Below are 22,049 nucleotides of genomic sequence, written 5' to 3'. Positions count from 1 at the left end.
CTTTTGCCCCGAGTTGATATTTAGGGAGAAAAAGCTGCTACCGTTTGAAAATGTCAGTCTGCCTTTCACAACAAGTGCTGCTGTAGCATTTTGGGGGGCATTCACCTGTCAAACACAATGCAGATATCTAAAAAACCTTAGCTTGCACTGGGAAACCAAAGGTCTTAGCACTGGTGGGTGGTTACCTGTGCTTGTGGAAACCTTCATCTGTCCCCATGCAGCACCACGCATGGTCCTAAGGACCTGGCACAGACAGTGTTGAGCTTTATGCTGCAGACCCAAGATGTCCAATAACTTTAGGATCAATAATCTTACTTGATGTTATAAATATATATTGATTATTATGGAATTGATGAGCTCATTGAAGAGCTAAATCTCCCTTGGAATAAGAGTACTTAAGATAAAAGAGAGGACTGTGCTTCTAAGAGCTGTTTCAGTGATAATCTGTTGATGGTGTGTGTATTAGATGGGACTGGGACTAAACTGATATAAGTGTCTTGCAGTCAGTTCCAGGTCAGAGATTTTTGCATTTTTAGATAATTATGGTTCGGTGAGTGAGTGTCATAAACTATTTCAACATTTTTCTGGCACTGAAGAAGAGCAAATTTGAATGTTTATTGAGATGTTTGGAGCACTTCAGACTCCTCTCTGAAAATGAGAATATTCAGAACAACCTGCGTTTTCTTGGAAAATGGAGCTTGCATTGCAGGGTCTTTTTAAAGTATATTCATGACTTGAACTTGCAGGGGAACTCTTAATTCAGATGTACAGATGTAGATGTAAATTAGATAGATGTAATGTAGGAAAAAAAGTTACTGCAAACTTACAAGACCCAGGAAATAAATGTAACTTATCAAAAGTGAAATTTAAAGATTCTTGGAAATGTCTGTCTTTTCCAGCTAACATAAGATAATACATGGAGAAAAGTCACGTTGCTGCTTCTCACCATTGCCCAAAAATTAGAAATTCTTACTTTATTACTCTGATTCTTGCCATAAAATCCTTAATCTGTTCTAGTTACATTAGCAAGAAAGTACAGGTTTATGGGCTTTGGGACTTCTTTCTGTACGTCATACAAAACTGCTTTAGAAGTAATGTCTACCACAGATGTCTATGCCAACACTGAAATAAAGCAGGGGGGATCATTCATTCACTGGTGGTAATATATGTGTATAGAAGAGTCGACATAATTATTTCCAGAGTGCTATTGAATAAATGGGCTTTTAGCAAATCAGTAGTCATGCAGTCTTTAACACTTACTGATCTGTGTGGCAAGCCAAGAAACTAATTAAAAAGAAAAAAAAAAAAAAAAAGAACTGGAAGTGACTTTTGGGAGTGGCCGGATGTGTCTCTAATAGCAGGCTCCAAAATCTCTTTCAGACACTTTCCCAAGGTTTCCTGACTTTTTTTTTTACACCAACCTCTCTCTGTCTCTCTAATCAAGAGGAAATGGGCTTTGCATAGCTTTTGTCGTGGCTTGAAAGTGCAAGCTGCAGTTTTACTTGAAATTCAAGGCTGCTCTAAACTAAAAAAATTGTTTTAGCATTGTCGTCCACCTCCCCTCCCCCCCCAAAATATGTCTGTCCGAAATGGAGTATCTAGGTTCGAGTGGCTAGACATGGCTGGACATTTCAAGGGACACATACTCATGAATTTTTTCCGTGGTTATCTTCAGGAATTGGGTTTGAAGGCTTTGACCTAAGCATCTTGCTCAATGCAAGTCAAGCGAATGAGGAGATAAGCTGGGGTAGGAACCCAGGAGGTGATAGCTTCAATTCAAACAGTGCCTTCCCTATAGCACTGATGGGGCTATTCAGTAGGGGTGCTGGAGGCTAGTCAGGTAATACCTGGTTCCACAGGGCATTTCCATTTGGAAGAGACAAATATTCTGTTCAGGAGGCTTACATATGAGCAGAGAACATGGGGTAATTAGCTCAGCCTGCCTGCACCAACCCCAAATAATGATATTTTGAAAGAACCATCCATCATCCATCTGGACCAGGGTGCGGTACATCCATCATCAGCTCAGTCCCTTGTGGCCAGCACCAGAATAGTATTGACAGGGTCCATAAACCCTGAAGTCAGTAATTTGCATCAACATTGTCCTGGGTGACAATTCTACTTTCTCCCTGTCTGAAGCAGTCTGTAGTGATGTTGTTCAAACCAGACTGTACAGGATTTCCTTAAAATAATCAGGATATGTAGAAGCTCCTGTTGTTCTTACTCTCATCTACAGTAACACTAATGCCGAAAGTAATAGCTGAAACACATTCACTGACCCTAATAAATAGAGTGCAGTGCACTCTCCTGAACAAAAAGCCAGGGGATTTAGGGATTTTCAGCTCTAATCCCTATGTATTGATAGCAAAATGGTGACCAATCATCTCCTGAGTGCTTTAGGTGTGGATGTTTTGCCAGTGATGATGCCAGATTTGCTCTCAATTTGCTCTTGTTTGTGGCTTGCCCAGACAAAAACAGAAGATAGGACATACTGAATGCTCATTTTTAGCTTCTTCTGTGTATGGGGCTGGCACCTGCATTCCCCTCCTCTGCCAGAGTTGTTTGTGTTTGGACTCTGGAACAGCACACAGATGAAGGAGCAGCTGTGTCTTCCCTCTATCAGTCAGCAGATAAGCTGACCAGGGTCAAGGGAAGGGTTTCTCATAATGCAAGTTAGAATACTGAGTTTTTACTTGCTTTAGACTACAAACCATGTATGCAATTTTAGAACTCACATATCCTAAAAGAGCTCATAAAACACACTGTTTCTTAGAACAGAGTTAGAGCAAGACCCCTCACATCATGCAACAAACCCATGGCAGAGGCTAAGTTGCTGGGAACGGATACCCCAGCTCCTGTGTCTCCTGCCACATCCATGAGCATTCCATTGCTACTCACGTATCCTGAACATTTTTCCTGTAGCTTAGACATTTTCCCAAAGCACTGTGTGCACCACGATTGTGCTGTACGGAAGAGGCAGATTTTTTCTGCAGATGTACTTATAGCAAAGGGAACTATCAGCATGAACAAAGAATCCCATCAAAATAAAGAACAAAGCGCAGTCCTGCAGTTAGCTTTTTTTAGTCTGTGAAACATCCACCTGTAATAGCTCTCAGGCTCCACAGAGTGGAGCAGGCTTAATAAAAATCAATCAATAATTTATCCGCCTTACCTCCTCCGTAGTGCTGGAGTATTGCGGAGTAGTTGGGACTGTGGGTTTCTCTGTTACTGCAGATTTCAAGTCAAAGTAGAGGTTTTCAATGAAGCTTTTTGTGAAGTGTTCAGTCACATTTCTGATGGACATCTGTGTGCTGCTACTTGCTGGCAGCTTGTCAGGCCTAGAGGTAGTAGTATTTAAAGGGGAGGGTGTAGTTGTAGTACTCCATACAAAAGTGTCTACATCTTGGAGATCTAAGGTAAATAAAGGAAAGTAATTAAAAGGAGCTCTACATTTTTATAACCACTTCCTTAGATGCCAATAAATATGTCTGTTATAACTTCTAATAGCTTAAATGCACCTGTCAGTTCTGGAGTTTTTGCTTTCAGTGCAAACATTTTGCATCAACATCAAAGTTTGCACAAAATATCCATGAACTTTCATACCATTCATTTTAAATGCAGTTCCTCACTGGTTCCAAAGTGTAGAGAAAGGTTATAATTTGTCATTAACAACACGATGTTTTCACTCATAGCTTTTTCACTTATGTGTTTTGGCAAACTGCATGATTTCAGCTTTATACAGTCAATAAAAAGGCCAATGTGTAAGTACATGGCACAGATTCTCATCTGCCTCTTGGTGTAAATACAAATTATGACTTTGTGCATGGTAATGAAGTTCCTTGTGACCACATGGGACATTCCTCTTGTGATTTTAAATATGTCCCATGTAGACACCATGCTAACCCCTGACTGCTGCCTTTCCAAGGTTCAGTTAACAATGGTATCATTTAACTAAAGCGTCTGCAAATATAACTCTTGGTTTGCTTTTTTAGTCACGTATCCTTCAGAGAATGCCAAAGTTGCAATTAGAGTGCAGGAAAGATTTTACTACACATTTTTCCTCCACATTTTCATGGCTCTTCCTCCCAATTGGTATGTATTTAATATCCTTTCTTTGTGGCTGTGAGGGCAGGGTTCAATCTGTGGTGGCCTCTACATCTGGTAGCATCACGTTTCAGCTAAGTGATTGAAATTACTCACTGGCTCCTTCTCCTCACAAAAAGCTGCCCTGCCATTGCTGGAGTACAGCTAGTGTGTGTTGGCCCAGTGCCCAAGACACTTTGTCTGTCCTTGAACTGGGGTCTACAACATGACAGAACCTTGTTTTGCTGCTGAGCCACTGGGCTGTTTGCCATTCATAATAATTTTAGCTTACAAGCCCTCTTAGGAAAAAAAAAAAAAGACTGAGTTAAATTGCAGCAGAAGCTTCCAAATGTAATTGCTTGGTGTGCAATTATGATGTCTTCACAGGCCAACTTGTGATTACCTCTTTACTTGAAGGATCAATGGGTGAACTTCCATTAAGTCAAATATTATGTTTTCTTGGGGTTCTATTATTTTTTGTATATGTGTAAACATGCATGTTAACACGTTCATTTAGTAAAACTCATGGTACTTTCCTTTGCATCCAGAAATAAAAGTGAGATTATAAACCCTTGCAAGTGACACTTTCATACAAATGTTTCTTGTGCTTGACAGCATTTATCAGGTATGTAGTTCAGGATCCTTTTGTAAAGGTCTGGCTTGCTAGGATGGGAAGATACCTACTTGAAACATTTCCCCTCCTTTTTTTCTGTGTTTCCCTGGAAATAAAAATGATCAACTATCCATTTCATTACAAAAATTGTTGATCAAATATTTTTCAAAATCATGGAAAATAAGACTGCTGATTGCATTTTGCTTTCTTTTACAAAGAAACCCTCAGGTTTGCTTCAAGACTAAATGCCAACCCTCATGCTGCTGGTGCTGCATTTGCAGAATCCCCTGCAGACTGCCTATGGTGCAAAGTCTGCTGTGGTCCTGCATCATGTACCTCCGTGGTCCCCATCCAAAGGTCAGGTAAGAGTCTGGCAAGGGCAGCCCTGTGCTCAAGCTGTTGTCAGCTACTGAAGCAAACCCTTCAGCTGACACAAGTCCCAACTTAGCCTCAAGTCCATGTCACTCTGTTCCGGGGGATCTCCTGTTAGGGGTCTCTGTAAGCCTGCAGTAGGCATCTGGAAATGCCAACACTGATGACTTGGATAGGATTAAGCCTGCTGGCTCTGTGCCTCTCAAATATCTCCAACTTGAGCAGGGAGTAGGCTACTGATAGGAAGATAGCTTTAAAAAAATGACGTCTGGGTGGTCAGCAGCCACTTAGATAAAAAGGCCACTCAATCGGGTTCCTAAATATAGATTTACACACCCAACTTAAAAGCCAACATTAAAAAAAATCTTGGCTTTGTTTACAGACAAATTGCAGCTATTCCAACAGGAAGACATTGACATTCCAGTGCCAGTTGTGTTTTAGGAGAGCTGCTACTCCATAAAAGGTCTACGGTTCTGCCAAGAGCATCTGTGGGACCCAGCACCCTGGGTAAGAAATACTCCTGGTGCAGGAGCTGAGGGGAGAGGCCAACACCACTGCCAGAAAAATGCGTGGTCCTCAGACCTGTGCCACCAGCCTGGGGAAGTACTAGGAAGGGGCACTGGGTCACAGCCCCACCTGGCTCTTTTCTTCAGCTTCAGCCTTCAACCAGAGGCTAACAACCTATGGCAGTAGGCCATACTGACACTTGGGGCATGTATACCAGCACTTTCCATGTATGCAGTGTCCAGCTCTCCCTGCCCTTCAAACATGTCATGGTCCAGTTTAAATTATCTAAGGAAAGCCACTGGAGTCCTAGTATAAGGGCCCTCACGTATCTTCTTCAGTAGCAGACACTTGCAAAAGAGAACTCTTTACTACAAGACTCCAACAAACAGGTTTCTACAAACTTGAATTTCAAATTTGTATCCCTTATAAACCAGAAAAAACCTCACCTCCTATCTGGATATCACCTAAGTACACAGGAATCGCGCCAGTGGGATTTCTCAGAAGTGTTTAATGTTGTTCTAGCAGTTCTCTTTGGAAAACAGTCATAAAACTGTTCATGGGAACAGAACTGCAGAACTGACAGTGACATTGATCAATAGTGGCTGAATGATGTACAGTGTGTGAACATAGCATTGTAATCATCGGTAGCACACCCTGGAGAAATTATGACATTATGACTAAGTGCGTATTTCATCCATGGGGTGTACTGCAAACTGCAGCCATCTGCACAGCAGCAGGCCACTTACAAGCAAAAGAAATCCATCAGTTCTGCATGTATGCTGAGCAAAGCGCTGTGTGAATATTGCTGGTTCCTTGTCAAGTACCAGGAACCCTATAGCAGTGCTTTCAGGCTTGGGCAAGCCAGTGTGGGGCAGCTTGCTGCAGCTGCTTGCATTGGATCAATCTGCCTGCCTCCATAAAGCACAGCTTCGGACCACAGAGGCTACATTGCTAGTGAAACACAAATGATTCAGTTATCTGTTGTATAAGAAAAAATGCTGTGTAAGGCTGCATCTAACTTGCTGACAGCAAGATTTTACACTCAGAGGGGTGGTTTTATAATCTCTGTACATGCAGGAAAATTAATTCTCTTTCTGGTTGCCTACTGAGTACTTGTAAATAAACTTCAAGAAGAAGAACTTAAAAAAAAAAAATGCTTGCAGGAATATGACAGAGTAACAAAATTGCTAAGTTGTCTTTTTTCCCCCATGCTTTTGAAAACTGCAAAATGTTTGCCACTTCAGAAAAAATGTCTTATTTATCTGAAATGCTGTAGAGGTTACAGAGGCTTGCTTTTCATGCCAGAGAGGATGGATATCTCCTGGACTTGCTGGGTTTTGAAATGCTGAAGTAGCTATTTGGAAGCTCTTGCAGCACCAGTGCCAGCGGAAGATCCCAGATAACATTGGTGATAATGCCGTAGCTCTATCCGCCCTGCTTCTGGCCCAGCCCCAGCTCGCCCAGAAGTGTTTTTGTAGGATCCAGGCCCCATTAACTCCATGGAGTTAATGAAGAGAGCTTAGAAGGTTAGCTGCTTAGAAGGTTAGCTGCTGTGTAGACACTTAGGGCCCTGTTCAGTTGCCTAAATGTCGATACTTTGTGTGATCTGAAATGCCCTAGGGCACCTGAGACCGCTGCTTACGGCTCTCATAGGGCCAAAGGAAGACCTAAGTCTTTCTGGGTAGGCAGAAGCAGGTCTGGAGCACTGCAGATGGCATGAAAGCACTTAAAGTGGGGCAGTGGTATTAAGCCCTTTCTGATGTTTGGATATCTAGAAGCTGAAATTCAGTCTGCTCTCTACAAAGAGATCAATAGATAATAAAGAGAGAACTTAATTACGAGAATTACCAATCTAGTTGCTGGAATTGATATTTTTGTTAGCACTTGCAGCTCGGATGAAATAGTAAAGCAGGCCAACCCATCCTCTTGATTGCTCTGGGGAGCTGCTTTTGTCACTACATTTCCTATGAAAGTAGCTTATCTGTTTTTATTCTATATTCATTGAACTAGACATCACTGAGACTTTGAAAAATTACCTAAACAAAAGACTTGGACTGTAGTGTAATTTTTTCTGTTATGTTCAGAAAATGTAAAATACATTTATCTTTGAGCTTCTCTCAGTGTGGTATTAGATTGTGTGCAGGGACTTGTAGTTATGCCCAGGGGTCTGACACTGATAGTTTCCTTTTTCCAGGAGGAGCTGAGCAGAAGTGGTTAGCCAGGTATTGCTTAGAGCAAAGAAGAAGATTCAAGTAATTTTCAGTGTTTCACTTTAGTATTTTCTAATCAAACTCTTTTGCTTAATAAACCCTATAATAGTTCAGGGAGATCAAAACAGGCTTGGCTAAATGTATTTTTAGGAAAAAAGTTTGAGTCCACTCAAAAGTAAAGTGAAAATACTGACTCTTCCTGGTCTATTTTATTGTGGAGAAAAATGTAAAGGGCACACAGAAAAACCCAACCCGTTATCAACCTGTGGATGCATTGCTGCAGTTATTACCAACACTATGGTGGAAAAGTGAAGGCCCAGAGATATTAATATGATTACAAAATTGAGGGAGAGTGGAAACTTTTCCTGCACTTCTGCCACTTTTCTTTGGCGTTCTTCCCCTTTCCCAAGAAGACCAGCAGGATGATGCACTTATCTTTCCTTACCATACTGCTCACCTGGTTCAGAGTATACCCTGAGCATTCACTGCCCTGCTCTCCGACCCATCTCACCACTGATGATGATAGGAGTTTTGGTAGTGGAGGCAGTGCTCATGTATGGACTAGCCAAACTGAAAATGGGATAATGGGAAGGGAGAAGCCAGTGTGACAAGGTGATAAGGAAGCAAAGATACAGAACCAGAAGCTGGGATGGGATCAGAGGCAGGAGGCAACAGTCAGTGACAGAGGGCATGTCAGCATTTTGCTTATGTATAATATTTGATATTTTGTCAATGTCAGATTGTAATCAAAACAGATAAAAAGGTACGGTTTGTCTTTCTTGTCTGTTTTATATCGTTGCAGATCCCACTATGCTTCTTAAATACCTGACATGCAACAGTAAGTAATCAAGCCACGCTCCTCTTCTGAACGAAGTTTAATCCTGGTAACCACAGTTCTAGGGTTTTGCAGCTACATTTACTTCAGGAGATGTCCCTATTGTATATGTTGCAGCAGAAGGGAAATGCAGCACAGAGTACTGCATTACAAAACAGTTCATGTCAACTTCTGTGACTAGACTGCCCTCCAGGCCACACATCAGTCTCTACAGCACTGTGAGTAATGTCAACATGCAGCTTGGACTTTTATCTCCCTGTTTGAAATCATTCTTCAGTTAGTGAATAATTTTCAGTCTAAAGTTTTTTGCAGTTGTTGGGTTTGGAGCATGTTCTTTATCTGAGCTGATATATGGCATTTAATTCAGTAAATTACTCCATTGTGAAAATATCAATGTTTTTCTATGAATACTATGAAAAAAAATTATAATAAAATGTGATATTAGTCAGGAGTAGAAAAATACACAACCATTTCAGCTCCAAAGATTGCTTAGTTTTTACCATCTTATCTAAATATAGATTGAATATATAATTTTAGGCTTATCCCCTGCAGGGTTTGCTGAATTTAGACAGATGTGCTTAGAAGAGTAATTTTAAGAATTCAGCATTGAAATTTTTGACGTTTATATGACCATCAAGATCAGCACTGTGGGAATTAGATTTTTTTTATTGCGGTACTTATTAATATTTTCATTTGAAAAAATGCATCTCTTTGCATTACTTCTACTCTTGAATACTTGGAATTCTTAGTTAGGTATTGTGGATCACAAGGTGTAATTCACTCAGCTTCCATGAACTGTCAAAAAGGAGATAACTAATTCAGTGAATCAGCAGGCCTCTTCACCAGGACAATTGTCTTGCTCAGTACTCATTGGTCTTAAATTGCTCCTCCTCTGATGATGAGTAAGAAAAGGATTCAAGTTTACCTTAAATCTATTAGGCAACACTTTATCCAGCTATCAGCAGAAGTAACACTACCTGGATACCTCATCTTAACTTCTCACAATGTCTTTGAATAAGCTACTCTCACTCTACTCACAGGTACACAGAACTTCATATTATTTTGCCTTCTAAATCTTTAAAATATATGGGAAGGCTGGGACTGCATCTCAGTCAATGTTCCTTTCCTTGATCATGCAAGTTTTCCTTTCAGACTTACACTGAAGTGAGTGGCCCTGCTGCTGTGCCAATGTTGCTGCAAATGCTGATTGGCTGAAAAAAAATTAATGCCTTAGAAGGAATGGGAGGATCAGCTGTCAATCATACCCCAACATTCTCGGGTTAGAAAGAACAAGGAATTTGTTTTAAATGTTCTGAAAACTTGGCCAGATGCAAAAGTATTGAATCATGAAACATTTTAAAAATCATGTAAATACAAGAATAAATGGTGTGTTTCCCACTAAAAGACTTAACTGTGCAGGTTGTCTTCACTTACCACAAAGAGCAACTTCAAAATGTGCAAGTAGAATACCAAAAGGATTGTTATGAATGATTGACAACAGGATATTGAGGAAAACATTACTAAGTAAATTAAAACCTTTCTTTTTTCTTTTTGCTACAGATATGTAATATATGTAATGCAGGTGTATTAACACATCCAGAAGCACATGCACAGGCCCATGCATATCTAAATGCCATGGCAGGAATTTCTAAGATTGTATTCAGGATTTTGAATGCTCTCATAGATGTTCCATCCAAGGGTAGAGTGAATCTGTATAAACATATTAATGTGTAACTATATGGCTCAACTGATCATGCCTTTGGGGTAATCAGAGTAATAAATGTATTTTGATTTTCTGATACTTTCTTGTTCTTGACATATTGAATCTGGATTGTGTGATAAAATGAATGAGGAGAAGGACTTGCACACATCCATATTTTAAAAACTACAAGGAATTATAATCTATGTTTCTGTTTACAAATAAAGAAGGAAATGACACAGGAATAGTGAGCTGAGCTTGTACGTAAGTATTTTGATCCATGGACTGTGAGTAGAGAAGAGGGGGGGACATCCTGATTGGAAAAAAAATCTGATTTTCAGAAAGACAGCACTAATGTCAACTTTCCTTTTATGGTTTTTTAACTCTTTTTTTTTACTATGAAAAAATGTTTTTATGTTTGAATCAACCAGCATAATTCTTAACGTTTGAGTAAGATAGAAGAGACATTTTTGTTACTTAAACTTACCATAGAACTATAGATTCACAGAATGGCTTAAGTTGGAGGAGACCTTAAAGATCATCCTTTCCAGCTCCCCTTCTGTGAGGAGTTATCACCCCACCCACCAGATCATGCTGCCCAGGGCCCCATCCAACCTGGTTTTGAACACCTCCAGGAATAGGGCATCCACAACCCTTCTGGGCAGCCTGTGCCAGTGCTTTACTGAACTCCACCAAACTCACCAACTTCCAAGGTATGTTTTCAAAGGAATAGCTCACCTTGCTTTGAACACAGATTTACATAGACAGGTTTGCCCATCTCGTTGGCTTCAAGCTGCATCCATGTATGAAGATATTTCTTACTCTGCTTGGCCATTACCTTCTGACCTTGCTTGGTAAGAAAGAGTGAGCTGTTGGCTACCTTCAGGAGCCCATCTTCCTCGTGGCAAGTCCACCTAACTGCCTGAGAGCAATTGATGATGATGCTGCGAGAGGACAGTGCGGAGCGTGTGGAGATGCTCAGGCACTGTCCAGATTTCACGTGGAGGAGCCTGTCGTCAGCCATCCATTGCCACTGCTGGTTGGGGCTGCTCATATTGCACCTTTCCATAATGACTCCTCTCCTTTCTGAAAGACACTGCTGTCTCTGGACATGGATGATCAGAAACGCTTCTGGAAGTGGAGAATTCCAGAAAATACAATTGATTATACATGGTCATTTAACAAAAAGTAAATTCTTGATGATTTAAAATACATTAGCAAATAAATCTCCCCGCTTTCTACACATTCAACTTTCCATGTGTTGAACCTATATGAAAGAACCCAAAATGCAAGCACTATTTCACAGTAATGTCAAGATACAAAAGCAAACTGTTGTGGCAAATGTCACCTTGACCTTCATTAGAAATAAAAATGAAGAAAAATCTAAACTGGATATAAAAGAAATACAAGAATTTCTAGCTTAAGATACCCGTTCTAAACACCCCACTTTCCCCTCTTGAAAACATGCACTCATCTACAAGATCTCTGTCTTTTTTTCAGTTTTATGGTCCAATATTTTTGAGATATAATTTTCTGCCTGCAAATTGGCTTAGTAAAACTCGTAGTGTCAGTGAAGAAAACACTAAGAAAAATGCCTCTCAGTACCCATGCCTTTATAGGAATGGAGGCTCCTTATGGATAGGAAGTACGTCTCTTACAGGATTTACTCCAGTATCTCTAGCTGCTAGTTCTGTGACCACCTTAATTTGTATCTGCTCAGCTCTTTGTTCTGCCATACATAAATACCGAAAGCAAACATTTAAATGAAAACAACTGCAACACATTTATCAAAAAGCTCTAAAGTTACCAGGGCAAAAAAAAAGTACACATCATGGAGCACAGATCTGGATATTTCAAGTGCAGCCTCTCTGCCCCATCTTATTTATGTTTTTTTCTGCTCTCAGTTACTCAAACATTTTATTAGTTACGTTTTTAGTTATAACATTTTAATAATCACAGCTAAAACCAATGCGTATTTCGCTACATTGAGGTTTTTCATTCCTCTGTTTTCACACTTCTGGGTAGTTTCCAACTAAGCATCACAGAAAACTCCTGTTTCTGGAAGTTACACAAAGCAGAAAGAAAAATAGGAATTTTCCCCTTCGAAGAGATTGCTCCAAAGCTCATCTCCTGCACTGTCAAGCAAGAGATCTTAAAAACAAGAAGAGGTATATCCAGCACTGAAAGAGAAACCTAAACAGAACTTTCTGCGTTGGCCCTGCCCCCCATTCCCCTTGTATGAGCTCAAGCAAAGAAGTGACACTGTTCCGTAAGTCCCTGGCTGCCTTGGAGGTTTCTGCTCAGTGGTGGAAAGACCGAACGGTGGAGGAGAGATGGGGAGAGACACTTACCTGAAAACATCAAGGCAAGACAGGTAAAAACCAGGACGTGAATTAAAGACTCCATTTTCCCTCTAGCAACTGCCCATGCTTCTCTTAAAAAAAAACCACCTCAGATAAGCGAAGCGAAGGCTAGGAAGGAAACGTGCCTTCACAGGGGGAAAAAGTCAGTGACGAGCACTTCCTTCTATTCAATTGTTTTGGGGAGTTTTACACCACTTTGTCGTTTCATGTGATTCTTCACAATTTACTAGCTGCTTTATTTTGGAAAAATGCAAACACACAAGGCGCTAAAAGAGATGGTTGAACCTCTTTAGGCTAAAAGTCCAAAGAAAAGGGATAGTACTTTTGTGTAATTAATTGCCTGTGAAATGTTATCAGTTCTCAAGTGATCTGGATGGTGCTGAATAAGTATTATCCAGAGAACATGTACACATTTTTGTAATTATTTGTGATCAAGCAAAACCCTGACATTGATATTTCTAGCTCTACAAGTCCTAAAAAGCCAAGCAGAGATGGGGAGGAGAAGGAGGAGTAGAGGAGGCAGGTTTCTCAGGTATGGGCTTTATATGTACATATGTATATATAAATATAAACTCCCTTTTTAGAGATCAGGTGCTGCTGATTATGCCTTCACCAGGTGTTCCACTTTGGTGAATGTCAGTAGGATTTACTCTCCAGTGGTCTGAAGCCATGATGTATATAACCAAACTGTACCATGCTCTGCCTGTTCTGGGAGTACAAGAGTATGTGTCAAATTACTCTAAGCAAAAAAAAAACAACACAGAGACTTCAGTAAATGTTTTATATCAAGTGTAATTTATTAGCAGTATGAAGCAAAATCAACATCACTGCATTAAAAACTCATGATACCCTGTGAACAGACTTCCCAGTGTTGTAAGTCATAATGCCAACGTTGCTTTTCTCTGAAAAACAAATTCTTACTGAGCAGTAAGGAAACAGTCATAGCAGCATTTTCGTTCTTGTATAACCTGCCATGAAACAGTCCATATCACTAAAGGCATCTATCTCTTACTGAAAGAGATAGAGCAGATAAACAACGTAAGCAAAAAATTCCATATTAATAAAAGACAGACAAATATTTAAAATCCTCACCATTTAATATATGCTACAAAGTTTCTTTTAAAACTTTAAAGTAAAATGACTTACACAATTTACAAATACACTGGATTCAGGTCTGTAGCAGAAGCATGTTCTAGGACAGTCAACAGTACAGGGTAAACACATACACACTGAATAACAGACATTGTGCTCTGCAGCTGCTCCGTAAGACCTACAGTAAATACACATTTAATAGTTAATAGTATGAAGAACATATATTTCCATATAAAATATTAACTGCTTTTGAATATTTTCAAAAACAAGACTTAAATCTCATCTTTTTCTTTTTTTAAATCCATTATTGAACACTTGCAATTTTAGCAGCAAGAATATTATGTGGCCAAGAAACAAGCTCACCACATAATCAGTAATAGCACTTTACAGTACAGTTGACAGTCCATTCACAAGACATTTTGCAAACATTAAAGCATTTATACACTTGATAAACATTTCTTCAGGAGAAGTTTCTATGTCCAGTCGACTCCGGCAGTAGCACATACATACATTCCATACGGCAGATACCAGATTACAGAATTAACCCACCTTTAGATATATATGTGAAATCCATGTGTAGTTTCAGTACAGTACCTTCTTTATAAATCATTTTTGGGAAGCTCACAATACATTCATATACAGTAAAGGTCCAGCAATCTTTATACTCTTGCCAAACTGTCCACAATCCTTTCAGAAGTTGGCTTCAAAGCCACTCTTCTCACTGCAGTAATCTCCTTGAAGGAGCTGCTGGTAGGTAATGAAATAAATTACCTCAAGAGACAGACATTTGGTTTTACCTCCTTGCCTTCACTGGACAGCTTCTGCAGAAAGTCGGCTTTCATACAGACTTAGTGCATGGTGCACAAATTCATACTGTTCACTGGTCTGAACCATTCCACCTCTGAAAAGAAAAGGCAGAGGAATTAAATCTTATTTGTTACAAATGCAACAACTTCCAGCCCCTGCCAGCTCCATGGCTAGGTAAGGACTTTTCTCAATTTTTAACCTAGAGTTTGATTCAGCAAGAGGGAGATTTCCTACCCAGAAGTACTTCCTTTATGACGTATGTCATCCAGCACACGTATAGCATGAACTGCTGGTGCTGATAATATAAGAGTAAGAACTAGAGAAGGAATCCGATGTTTTCATTGTTAAAACCTGTTTTGAAATTCAACATTCACATTCACATTCAACATTCACATTCATAGAGAATTTTACTCAGTCACTTGGGCATGGAGGGCCAGATACATAGAATCTGTGCTGCCACTGATGGAGCAAGGGAGTAATCTGAATCTGGCCTTTCATTTTCATCCTTTAGTATAAATGTAACCTTTGCTGACCCTCAGATAGCCTGTACAGAGAACAGCTCTTCCTGTCTTCTTTCTAACGCCTACAATGCATCCTGTCTGAACAGCAGCAACCTAGGAAATTTTACAGCAGTGAGTCATTTCAACACCAGCAATACAAAAGAGTTTAACCTGACCACAAAAAGGACTAATTACAGTCAGACTGTAGTAGATGCCTACACTTAATACATTCAACTGCTAACAATTCCTTTTTTGGGTGGAACCATGAGGATCTAGTCTTGCACATCCAGTGCCAACTGCAGTAGGAAGAGGATGATGTCCTATAGGAGGCAGATGCAATACTCAGCTATACTCAGTTCTGAAATGAAATTGAGCTTCATTCAGAAAGTACCAGGATCGTTCAGATCTCACTTTTCATCAAGCAAAGGCTGTCAGGATATTCAAAGCAATGTGATCATCCTTATTTTACCACAGAAGGGCTGCCTACTTCTGTGACATGAATTAGTAAATGGCCTTAGGGGGAAGGATGACATTAAGACGTGTATTGTATTTGGCATAAGCTAAACCTTCACAAAAGCAACAAAATGCAGAGAGGGATTTAGCTCCAGAATGATGTAGAAGCCAGGCACCTTACAGCAGAAGCTCAGACAATCTCCCATGGGATCACAAGCAGCAGCAACAAAGGGGCTTACTGATATAGATATATACTATACTGATATAGAACCAGGTGAAAAATGGTAACAATGCCTTGGTAAATATTGTCCATTAGTATCAGATAAGTTCGTCTGCTACCATAAGGTAGCAGGTCCTCAGTGCTACTGGATGGTTAAATGATTGTAGCAGCAAAAATGATTAAGTTAATACCTACTTCTGTAGGAAAGTGACCAGCTGTCTCTACTCCTCCAGTGTGCTCAGACAACTGTAAAACCCTTTTTAGTGAGCTGCATGTCTATTATGATATGTTGCTTTTAGGAATTAAATCACAAGTCTCCAAATGGTCCCATCCAGTGCAAAAAAGCAGCAGCTTCTTCACTTTGCCAACAAAGACATCCACAAATCCATAACTCTTGGCTGCCTGCTGCCTGCAGCCACTCTTTCCTCTGTGCTCATCTTCAGCCTGGAGATCCAGCAAGAGTCTAAAGGTGACGGAAGGGCTTTGCTCTGGTCCTCTGTGCTGCTTGGCCTCCTTCCTTCCTCCTCAGCCTATGTCCCCTTCCCAGCCTGCTCTGTCCCTCTGCCAGCGCTTTCAGGAGCGTTTCCCAGCTCCAATCCACTGTGATAAGGGGTGAAGGAAGGGAAAGCGTCCAGGGACCAGCATGTGGCAGGAAGAGAAGGTTAAAACTGCCTTGGCTGCACTAAGCCATTTGTGGAGATGACCCCTGCATCTACCTCTGTTGAAATGAAGTAACACACAAAATCCCCAGGGCATACATAAGCCTATGTGGGGCTGAGCATTTGCTCCATGCTTATAAGCAAAACTGAGCTGCTGTGGTGCTTCCAAATCCTGTGTGGGCATGGCAATGCACATCCTTGCTGGCCAAGTCTTAGAGGTTCAGACAACTTGGTTTTGCCTGTCACCTGTGGAACCATTCCCTTTGTTTCTGTGAAGGGCTCATACTTAACATCAAGAAATGATCACCCTAGAACATCATTTTGTGCAAAATGCTGCATGAAGGAGTGTTATTTTTTCAGGCGGAAATCTGCTCTAAGAGAGACCTTTCCTCTGTCATATTCCCTGTGCCCAGGAGGGAAAGACTCACAGCCACAGCACCTCTGGGTCTGCAGCCCTTGTCCTCAGCAAACCCACACTGCCAGCTCCTCCAAAAGCTGCCTCTGCTTCTCTGGGACTCACTGGGCTGGTGCTTGGAAGAAACAAACCCTGGTGTGCTGAGGACTTGGGCACTGCCATCATGTCTGCCTGGGCAGCCATGACAGAGGGGAGGCTCTTGTTCACTACCCTTGGCCTTGCTGTAAGTGCAGCTGCATGCAGTCTGCTCCAGAATGAATGTGATGCAGAGTTTGGAATTTCTTTTTTTTTAAACCTGAGGTGATTAGTCAAAACACTTAAACAATGAATTGACGCACGCTGGAAACTCTTTTCATCCTGTCTGAGGAGCCAAAGCAAAATTACTGGACGTTATTCCAAGAATGTGCCTTTAAGGTTAAAGAATGTGCAAAGTTTCTCGATATCACAGCACGCCTTGAAGATGCTTCACATCATACATTTCCTGTTTCTGCTGCAAAACATAAAAAAAATGAACTGGGAAAAAGAAAAAAAAAAAAAAAAAGCTGAGCAGAGCGGAGGGTCTGTCTTTCTATGAAGCCACTCAGATCATAGCTGTATCTTTACCCTGGGTCAAGTTTTTGAGTGGATGGCGCACTTCCTCATGTTAGCTCAACACAGGCAGTTGCTGAGAGCTCCTTTCACCCCTCAACAACCTCCTTTGTTATACTGAGCAGCTAAGAACACAAAATCGGGACATTCTGGGAACAGCTGTCACCTCATTCTCTATTGGAACTCTATTTCAAACTACTAAATAACTACCAGCATCATCTGCTCTATACTGAGAGCCCGTCCAGCACAGCTCTATATTCTGCTCTCCTATTGGTAGAAATTGGGCCATGGGCCCACATGTCAGAAAAGTCACACAAGTGGATACCACGAAATGTATTCATTCCATCAGCAGGTCTGTATTTGAGTGGTGTAGCCCCAGACATGAACGAACTTGGTTGAGAACCTAGTGGAGATGAGGTATCAGAGATGAAAAGATTCAATGCGCACATCAGGCAAGTTTCTAGCAGTCACATAGGCAGTTTTCTGTTTAAACACTGTATTCTCTTTTGTGAGGGCAATCTGTACAAAGAATAAATTGCAGCCTGCTGATGCCCAGCATCACAAGGATGAGGGCCTCATCTCTGTTTCTGCTCTGCTGCTTTGCTCATGTGGGCCATGCCAGTAACTGAAGTGTAACACAGTGATGGCCACAGACAGCTCTGGTAGCTGAGTTTAGTGGGAGGTTGAGCTCATTTTGTCAGCTTCAAGCCACTTGCAGTGACCTTATCTTACATCCCACCTGCAGTAATCTCATATCAGGACTCTCAGGAGAAGCTGGTCTCATGGAGCTTTGTGTGTTACAGTGATACTTGGCCACTTGATGAACCTGTGGGCTGGTTGGGCTGGCAGCAGCTACTGTGGTCTGAGGGGCTGCTAAGCTCTGCCTTAGCAAATCTTGCCATAAGCTAACTGCCAGTCCTGCAATATGACCAGCTGGAAAAGGGAAAGGAAAAAGAGCTTTTGGTGTAATAGAGTTTTGCCTGGGAAAATGCCATCACAAATTAAAACACAAAAAACATACTTTTTGTCTCAGGCAGTGCCTGGGAATATGAAAAACTGAGAAATCTTCACCAAGATCTCTGCAGTCAATTTGTATTTTCTGAAACTTGAAGAAATATGGAAATGCACAAATCACTTATAACAAGCTTTGGGTCATTGATACTGCTATGCTGAATGTTGTTTATATTTATATTTGGGTCAGGTTTCTATTCTCTTTCCAAGTTTATCATGGCTAATAATACATATAAGAAAGTTCATTGGCAAGATATACTTAACCAAACTGTGTTGTCAGTAATAACACTGAAAATATGGAATATTATTTCTGTGGTTGAAATAATGACAGAAAAACTGATGTAACAGAGAACAATTTGCTTCCACTTCTCTACACTGTAGTGGAAGAGCAATGAGAGAAAGGCTATCTTATAGTAAAAATACTAAAACAAGGAAGAACACTATAAGCTATAAGAACTCTTATATATATATATATCTAAATATATATATATATATATATATCCATAAGAACACTTAAAATAAGATGAGTAGATAACCAGGATGGAGTTAGAAGTTTGGAGCTGATAATTTAAAACAGAGTAAGCTTTTTTTTTTTCCCCACTCATCTCTTCCATCTTCTCGGTTGCTGTGATTTTTAGGTCAGGAACTCCCCTTGGAGAATTTTACACTCCAAGTGGTTCGTGTTGCCCTGTAAGGATCACATTACAACCTCCACTGTGATGAAGGCGTGTGGGAGGGGAAGGGCAGAGGAGGTGATGCATAAACACAGTCAGCTATACGGATTCTGGTCCTTCTGCAGATTGTGGCTCCAGTTCAGCATTTCAGAATGCTTCAGAACACAAAAATCCTTAACTGTCCCTTTGACCTGAGCTCTTTTTCAGCATTTGCACTCCTTCTGGGTTGTTTCCATTTAAAGAAGAAAAGTATGTCAGAAGCAGGTACAGACTTGGAGACTTAATCAAGGAGACTATATGACCTGGTACCTATGGCAGTCGTGAGACTTTTCTGTTCTTGGTGCAACCCTGTTTATTTACTTTATACAAAATCCTGTTTCCCTAAGCAGAATAAGAAAGAAAAGTACAACCAAGCGAGCTGCTTGCACGGTACACAATACCCACATCCTCCTCTCCAACACAAACCTCTTTGGCCATGGTTTCACAAAACAAAGCTTTCTGCAACAATGCTGGCTTGCAGTGCTCCTTCTCCCAAGCCCCACTCCCATGCTGCGAATTCAATCAGGGACTTGATCTGTCTTCAGAAAATTCTGCAACATATGCCTTGCTGTTTTCTCAAACTGAATAACTTTGCCAGCCTAATTCAAAAGGAGTGCCAGCACAACGAAGGGAGTAGCAGCATCAGATTTGGCATACTCTGCTGTATGAAGAAGCTACACACACTGCGTTAGCCTTGATGTCCCTATCTGTTCGTGCTCAAAGACAATCTCTAGCCTCCAGACTGCCCTGTGTCTCCTGTGACCTAGTGGGGTGCTGCAGACAGCAGAAAGCTTCAGGAAGGAAAGCGAGGAGGGCCAAGAGTCCAGCAACTGCAGTTGCTATCTCAGGAGAATTTTATTCAATAGAGCCTCAACCAGTTTTACCCAGAAACAATATTCCTTAATCAGGATCTAAATATGAAAGTTTGAATGTTCAGCTAATGCTGTCATACCAGTCAGCAAAAGTGATGGCAGCCACTCCAGTCATGTAAAGTAGCATTCATCTGTGAAGTGGTTTTCACAGCCATTACTGAAGAGTAAACGAGGCTCAGCCTGGCTCCTGCTGAGTTTAGGACACAAGCTGATGGGTTATAGTTCCCATGTGAAGAACAGATGGGTTATAGTTCCTTCCCCCATTCTCTGGTATTTAGATGGCATATACCCTTCAATAAGCTCTTTGTCCTTCAGAGAATGCCCTGCACTGGTGGTAACCACTGTTCAGTGTTAGAACAGCTATAGGCTGGCTTTCAGTCAACAACTGCAATGTATAGTAGTCAGTTCACTGGTCACTGAATGCTCATTTCATCACTGAAAGTACTACTGGGATGCACACATCATCATGAAATAGATCAAAAACATATCTGAAAAAAAAGGAAAAATTACCCCTTCCCTCCCCCTCCCCCCTCTCCTTTTCTGACTGGATAGAAAGGCAAGATGCTGTGGATCTCCTGTTAAAAATGACTGGAGCACAAACATCTGTACTAGCTGTGCCCACCCCTTGTCATGGCAGAAGGTAGGTCCACTCTCTAGGTGTCAGTGGTATAACCTCCTCGTACAAGAGAAAACAGCAGCAGGAACTCAAGTCCTGAAAGAGTTTGAATATAAAAGCAAAGAAGTCTATATGCCTAGAAGGAGTAGAAGAGCCTTCACAAAAGCTCGATGTGTTGGACTAGTTCAGCTCATGGTGGGATGCAGAAGAAAATTTCCTTGCAATCAGCAGAAGGAGAAGCAGGTCAGCTGGGTCCGCATATATAGCAGCTATCGGCAATTATTAAATCCTCCTCTGCACGTTAGACATTCAGTAATGTGAACATTTAATTTTGGTGCCCATCAGACTTTCTAAAGACCTTTACTCTTGTTTATCTTTTATCCTTTTGTAACAGGTTTCAGCTACAGCATTGGCCATAAGACACTTTCTGCAAAGATGCAGAAGACATCTGCTGTTTGGGGTTAACCTACAAACGCAGGAGAATTGAACTCATTCAGTGTAATTTTAAATAAATTCATGTCATTTGACTGATGCATGGTTCTATGAACTCACCTGTCCACTCGTAGCTGGCAGACAATGCTCAATGCATCTACAACTCCTTCTTCCTTCAACTGCTGACAACCAATGGCAGTGGCGATAAAACACCCAGTTCTTCCTATACCAGCACTGAAAAGAGAGCAAAATTTAATGAGTGGAGCAAACTGACTGAAAGAATTAATTGGAAAACATTACACAGACAGGGAAAACACTAAAAATATGACGTGTTCAATTACTGTAACCAACAAATTCCTACCAAGGAACCTCATTTTCATAGATAGAAATGAAAGGGTGAGTTCTTCCAGCTGTCAAACTACTGTGGGCAATTCATGAAGTTTACACACTTCCCATTTGCACACAAGTGTATGGTTAGAAAAGCAATCTCCATTATCATCACAAAGTCCAAATATTCTCTAGCATAGTGTAGGCACTGAGAAGGGCAAAAAAACCTAACACTTTAAAGGCGTAAGTTAAAGGGACTGTACACTTGAAGTCCTCAAGGACAGAGGAGTTCTGCTCTTCCTCTGACCACAAGGGTAAAAGGACCAAGAACTATGCTGATGAAGTTAACATTCTCTCCTATGATTCTGCGGGAGAGAAAAGGATTTGATACTACAACTCCAGGTTTTACTGATGCCTGCTTGGAAACAGCCATTACAGCCATTATTTTTACCTCCTTGAGCCCTCAGCACTTCTGAAAATCTCTTCCTTGACTATTGGTTTAAGGAATGTGGAATTCGGTGCAGCTCTTCCCTGCCATTCTGCATGGCAGGGAAATATGAGGAAAAAAATTAAAACATGGATTTGGGTCCAGGTGTCCACGCCTGGCTTTAGAGGAAACAGCCAGTTGGTACCTTGCTTTCTTCATCTCTGCAATAGGTATG

General features: G+C 40.9%; 2 protein-coding genes across 2 annotated transcripts in view; both read right to left on the bottom strand.

The window, feature by feature from the left end:
* PTPRB (protein tyrosine phosphatase receptor type B) overlaps positions 1 to 12,788 on the bottom strand; it is a 66,047-nt gene extending 53,259 nt beyond the window's left edge. The window contains exons 1-3 of the mRNA XM_052668993.1: positions 12,671 to 12,788; positions 11,058 to 11,450; positions 3,173 to 3,411 (exon numbers count right to left, since the gene is read on the bottom strand). Of these exons, the coding sequence (XP_052524953.1) occupies positions 3,173 to 3,411; positions 11,058 to 11,450; positions 12,671 to 12,725 (687 nt within the window). The 5' untranslated portion in view covers positions 12,726 to 12,788. The remainder of the gene's footprint in view (positions 1 to 3,172; positions 3,412 to 11,057; positions 11,451 to 12,670) is intronic.
* Positions 12,789 to 13,454: 666 nt separating this feature from the next.
* Positions 13,455 to 22,049, bottom strand: part of PTPRR (protein tyrosine phosphatase receptor type R) — a 145,256-nt gene continuing 136,661 nt past the window's right edge. Inside the window, 2 exon segments of the mRNA XM_052668998.1 lie at positions 13,455 to 14,675; positions 21,181 to 21,294. Coding sequence (XP_052524958.1) covers positions 14,582 to 14,675; positions 21,181 to 21,294 — 208 coding nt within the window. The 3' untranslated portion in view covers positions 13,455 to 14,581.

This window comes from Tympanuchus pallidicinctus, unplaced genomic scaffold (assembly GCF_026119805.1).
Source record: "Tympanuchus pallidicinctus isolate F22 unplaced genomic scaffold, pur_lepc_1.0 scaffold8, whole genome shotgun sequence".
Lineage (NCBI taxonomy): Eukaryota > Metazoa > Chordata > Aves > Galliformes > Phasianidae > Tympanuchus > Tympanuchus pallidicinctus.
The sequence above is the reverse complement of the archived record's forward strand: the minus strand, read 5'-3'. Positions and strand labels throughout refer to the sequence as shown.